At 36.0% G+C, this 5,439-nt stretch overlaps 1 protein-coding gene across 1 annotated transcript; it reads left to right on the top strand.

Moving 5' to 3' along the window:
• Positions 1–325: 325 nt before the first annotated feature.
• On the top strand, positions 326–5,180 carry LOC110765720 (putative sodium/metabolite cotransporter BASS2, chloroplastic). Its single transcript, XM_088250596.1, has 7 exons — positions 326–915; positions 1,362–1,502; positions 3,216–3,371; positions 3,453–3,574; positions 3,699–3,860; positions 4,388–4,448; positions 4,692–5,180. Exons 1-7 carry the CDS (start codon positions 523–525, stop codon positions 4,875–4,877), a joined length of 1,221 nt encoding a protein of 406 aa, XP_088106722.1. The 5' UTR covers positions 326–522; the 3' UTR covers positions 4,878–5,180.
• The last annotated feature ends 259 nt before the right edge of the window (positions 5,181–5,439 follow it).

Here is a 5,439-nt window from a genome sequence, read left to right as displayed (position 1 = left end):
ATAAGAGCGAATATGAGATTGAGAAGGAAGATGAGAGGAAATGATGGTGGGAGGAGCAACCAAAGTGAAAACAAAAATTAAAATCTGAAATCTATTTGAAATTCTTTTCACTTTTGTTATTTCTCCTTCCCATCAACCCCTCTCATCGTCACTCCCATTATCACTCTCATTTTCCTCTATACTATAGCACAAAAAAAAAAAATTTAAAAATTAAAATTGAAATGATTATCAAACCAGCTGAAATTAATGTACAAAGCCCAAATGAACCCACATCACACGCATAAGAAACAGAGAGGAGCCCACCAAGCCACTAACGGCCATAACCAGGAAGACAGAAGCAGGAATCAGCCTTTTTGCCTGTCCCGTTGATTGTGAGTGCCACAAATCATTACTCTGAAGAATTACAACCAAAAATCACCGAATGCAAAATCTAGAAGAAGACTAGAACCACATTGTTCTTTCTTTTCTTCCAAAATTAGTCTATAGACTGAGTGATCGATTAACCATAACGTTAAGTTGACCATGTCCCTCGCTTTCAGGCTCAGTTGCTTCACTTCACCTCCAAACTTAACCCACCAAAGAATCTCTGTTAGACCCAAAACGCCTTCACATTTTCCACCACCAAAGCTCACAACTTTACCAACAATCAGAGCTGTTCAAGAAAATTCTGAACACTTTGCTGTGTCTCCAGCAAAGCCCAGATGGGAAAACATTCTGTCCACTGCAGCAAGCTTGTACCCTTTCTATGTGACTGCTGGGGGTGTTGTTGCTTGCCTCAAACCCTCTGCTTTTTCATGGTTTGTTGAGAGAGGCCCAGCTTCATATAGCTTGTCTCTTGGGTTGATAATGTTGTCAATGGGTCTCACTTTGGAGTATAAGGACTTGCTTGGCTTGTTCCGCCAAAGGCCCCTTTCAGTAAGTCTTGTCTTGAACAGAACTGCATTTTAATTTGGGGTTTCTTGGTAGATTGATTTGATAATGGGAATGCTTTACTGGGGGAAGTTACACATGTGTTTGTGGCAAGATCTATTAGAGTTTGTTTGCATTTCATTTACCTTTTGGCATTTTATGTGGACCTTGTTTTCTCTTTTTAATCAGATACAGTTCAATTTTATGTTTAGAAACTTTGTTAACAAATTGACTTTTCCCAGTTTGCAATTGATGCTTTAACATATTTATTGTGAGTTATGTATTCAAGTGACTAATTACTTTTTAGTTAAGATGGTTCTGCCAATATTGGTTTTTGTCAAATAAATTGTGTTGCTCATGAAGAAAGTGTAACTCTATCTTTGCTCCACAAAGAGGTGCTAATATAAATGTGTACTCCTGTTAATAGTTTCTTATCTGTCACTTTTGTTCAGATATTGTTTGGATGTGTTGCTCAGTACACTATTATGCCCTTGTTTGCAACACTTGTTGCTAAAATATTTGGGCTTCCACCGTCTCTTTCAGTTGGTTTAATATTGCTTGGCTGCTGCCCTGGAGGTACTGCCTCCAATGTGGTAAGTTTTGTTTCTTCTTCAGCTTACATCCATTCCTAACTCATATAAAGCACATTTTCCAGAGTTCTTGATGTTCTGATTGACAATGATATGGCTCTATTAGTAATTTTCCAATTCGATGTAGTTAGTGACGATGCATCTTATTTTCGTGCAGAATGTAAAAGTATTTGGTTGCATTTAATAGATTTATTTTCATTATGATTTTCTGTCTTTAAGGAGCATATCCAGCAGGATAAACTTTTCTAGCATTTTAACTTCTCTTTTTAGAGGGCAATGAACTTGTTTATTTTCCTCTTAATTTGTTCCTGAACTTGAATGCTTACAATTTACTGAAGCAAGGTTAAGGATTCTTAAAGCCAAAAGAATGATCAGTTGGTTGGTAACATTTAGAGATAGTTGCTACCGCTTATATCAACATAGGCTTAATTATTTGAATCTGTCAAATGATATGAGTAGGTATGCTATAACTATTAGAAGTATATTAAATTTTCTGGATATAATGAATGAATTCTTCCCCCAAGTAGGTGTAGAGGGACCAAAAAAAGAAGAAGCATTTTCAATGACACAGAAATCTGTACAATTCAGTTCTTAATTCCGGTTTCCTGTTTTGCTCTACCTTGGACATGCTTTAATGCTTAAGGTACCATCTTTTTGCTCACAATGGTTAATGGTCTTTATTCTCACCATTTCTGCTAACGATGACAAACTGGTGACATCATTTTTTTTCTGATGTACTCCCAGAAGTACCATTTTGTATAGTCAAATTATCAGGCTGACCGTTTTCGATTTTGCCATCTCTTCCTCAACTCTTTCTGTTTCTAACTTATTAACTTCCGTTCTAATTCACCATTACCGACCATCACAAATCATAGTCTCGGCTGTGCTTGGTTTGTGCAAAAAATTTTGATTACCTAAAATCATGTGTTTGGTGGTATGACAGACTGCATGCCAGGTGGCCAATTAGGTTAGGTTTTTGTGTTTTTCTAAATTCTTTCCTAATTTAGGTAATGTAGAACGTCTAGGATAAGGGAGATCGAGGAGAAGAATTAGAGATCGAAGGGACGAAGGGAAAGGGAAGGAATCAGAGAGTTTAAAGTAAGGAAATTTATCATTAATCAAGTCTGCCTTAAAAGATTACAAACTGCTCTATTTACAGAGGCACAACCCTTTGTACTCTAGGAAAAGGAAAAGAAAACTTTAAGAAATAGGAAAGCAAATTAACTAATAGGAGATCCTTCAACAACAAGGAATCCTTAACTGAAGTAATAACTAATCCAAATAGAATAAGGAAAGCTAATAATAATTCATCCAAATAGAATTAGGAAAACTAATCATATGCATTCTGCATCATTAGGGTTTTCTTATTTATTATATTTTTCAGTCATTGCCTTCCCCCTTCCTGTTTTGCTGAATGAAAACTTTTCAAAGTTCTGTGCTTCTTTGTGGTCACTCCCTTACTGGTTAATCACCATTAGTAGAAAAAGACATTAATCTTTGAACAATACCTTTATGTTCTGAACAAATTTCTCTAGTTTTTATTTTTAATACAAAAGTGATTCTAAACTGGAAATGCAATCTTACCAAAAGAAACTTTGTATTTCTTTTTAATATAGACTTGAAATTAGTTATGGATCTAGTGTTGTTTAACACAATGCGTTAATATTTTCAAATTGTGAGATACTCCATTCAATGCTTTTCATGATAGCTTTTCAGGCGACCTTAATTGCTCAAGGGGATGTTCCTCTGTCTATTGTAATGACGGTATGCACAACTCTTGGGGCAGTAGCCCTGACTCCTCTACTAACAAAGATATTGGCAGGGACTTACGTCCCTGTGGATGCTGCCAAACTGTCAATCAGCACCATGCAGGTTAAGTTAAATATAATAAACTTCAGTAATGTTATATTATCCATCAGCTGGGGCTTATGGTCTCTATTCTGTCATCTGTAGGTCGTTGTTGCTCCAATTTTGGTAGGTTCTTATATGCAGAGTGCATTTCCTGCAGTGGTTAAAATTGTGATACCTTTTGCACCACTTTTTGCTGTTCTAGCTTCTTCACTGCTTGCATGCAGGTACATTTGTTATGCATATAAATATCTTTTTAATTACTTATATGTAAAATATGATTGTCTTGCCTGTGGTTCCTTCCAAATATGCTCTCTTTCTCACACTACTAGATTTTATTTTGTGGGCCAGTGTATTCTCTGAGAATGTTGTCCGACTCAAAGCTTCAATGGTTGCTGTAACACTGCCAGCTGATCTGTCTCTAATGGCTCGTGCTCAGACAATTTTATCTGGAGAAGTTGGGGTGGTTATTCTTTCTGTGCTGTTAGTACATATTGCTGGTTTCTTTGTGGGGTAAGTTGCCTTTAACTGTTGGTGACTTTTTATTGTTAAGTGTGTTGTTGTGGAAAAAGCTCAAGGTATACATTTTTTTTCAGTATGTATATGTAAAGATTCACTCTAATTTTAGCTCAAAAATTCTAAAAATTTACGTTGTAGCCTTGTATTAATGTATTATTGCTGTTTGATTTAGCTTCTGTCAAGTTTGATATATAAATTATAGAGTGAAGTTAAGTATACTTTGAAAAAACGAACTATTCATAATTTGTAAGCAACAGTTGAGAAACTTTAGTTTGCTGTCATTATGACTTCATAGCCATAAAAGCTATTGCAGTAAGAAAGAATATATTCAATCTTCTTTGTCAAATATGAAGATAGAAGCTAGTTTTGTATACGAGCATTGTTGGCAGAGTTTGCACTCATACAAATATTCTTTAAGGTTGTGGTGCTGGGACTGTTTGTTTAGTTTGTTTTGGAGTTTTTGCGGTGCAAATGTGCAACTTGAGGAGTCTTTTTTGATCAAGGAGAGTCTTAATTTGCAGGTATATATCAGCAGCTGTTTGCGGGTTTAGAGAAGCACAAAGACGAGCAATATCAATTGAGGTATTAATCAAATAGAATGTAAACCTTAAGACATGATCTGGCTTTCTGTGAATCCTTATGTTCCAGTTTTGTTTCGGCTTCGGTCAAATTGGTAATAAAGATATAAAAATTCTCTTCTTAAACTTCATTGTAAGTCCATAGAAGATCTTCATTGTTTTATACTCAGATTGAAATGTTGAAACTTTCATAAATTTTGGTGGGCATGCAACACTAAACCTTCGTTTACATGTTTGACACTTGCAGGTTGGTATGCAAAATTCTTCTTTGGGTGTGGTTTTGGCCACTTCTCATTTCACCTCGCCGATGGTTGCATTACCCGCAGCATTGTCTGCTGTGATTATGAATATAATGGGAAGTAGTCTGGCATTCTTTTGGAGATATGTAGATCCTTCTGACTCCAAGGAGACTCCTACGGTTGATCTTAAGTGACAACTATAGCACCCTTTTGAAGTTTTCCCTAACCCGGCAATATCTGCTGTGAGTATGAATACAATGGGCAGCAGCAGTTTGGGTGTCCTTGGAGATATGTATCCTTTTGGCTCCATTAGGTCTCCAACAGTTGATGTTAAGTGACAGTAAAAGCCTTTTCTAAGTTTCTTGGCATGCTTATGGATTTCAGATTCTTTGTTTTATTTTTTATGTGAAGATATTGTTAACTGATAGTCTAAAACAATGTCGTTTGAGGTCACACTGATATTTCAAGTATAAATAAGGATCCTATTTTATCATTAATATGTTATGTACCTCTAGAATCTCATGGTCTTTTCCTCTAGCATCTTGTGGTGCTTAGTTTTGAGCCGACTTTGAACTCTTCCACTGAAAATAGTATAGCCGCACGGCTATACTCGGGATTTTTTTTAATTTTTTAATAAATAGTATAGCCGTGCGGCTATACGCATTCTAAATATAATATACTCAAAGAGTATAGCCGCGCGGCTATGCAGCTACACTGTTTTTATAATAAAAAGTCGCAGTATAGCCGCGCGGCTAT

This window comes from Prunus avium, chromosome 1, assembly GCF_965620075.1.
Source record: "Prunus avium chromosome 1, drPruAviu1.hap1.1, whole genome shotgun sequence".
Taxonomy (NCBI): Eukaryota; Viridiplantae; Streptophyta; class Magnoliopsida; order Rosales; family Rosaceae; genus Prunus; species Prunus avium.
The sequence above is the reverse complement of the archived record's forward strand: the minus strand, read 5'-3'. Positions and strand labels throughout refer to the sequence as shown.

Bases quoted from the DNA above. Each gene is read 5' to 3' on its own strand.
- LOC110765720 (XM_088250596.1), top strand. From the start codon at position 523: ATGTCCCTCGCTTTCAGGCTCAGTTGCTTCACTTCACCTCCAAACTTA. The intron at 1,503-3,215 runs GTAAGTTTTGTT...ATAGCTTTTCAG, and splicing joins GAGGTACTGCCTCCAATGTG to GCGACCTTAATTGCTCAAGG. The intron at 3,861-4,387 runs GTAAGTTGCCTT...CTTAATTTGCAG, and splicing joins ATTGCTGGTTTCTTTGTGGG to GTATATATCAGCAGCTGTTT.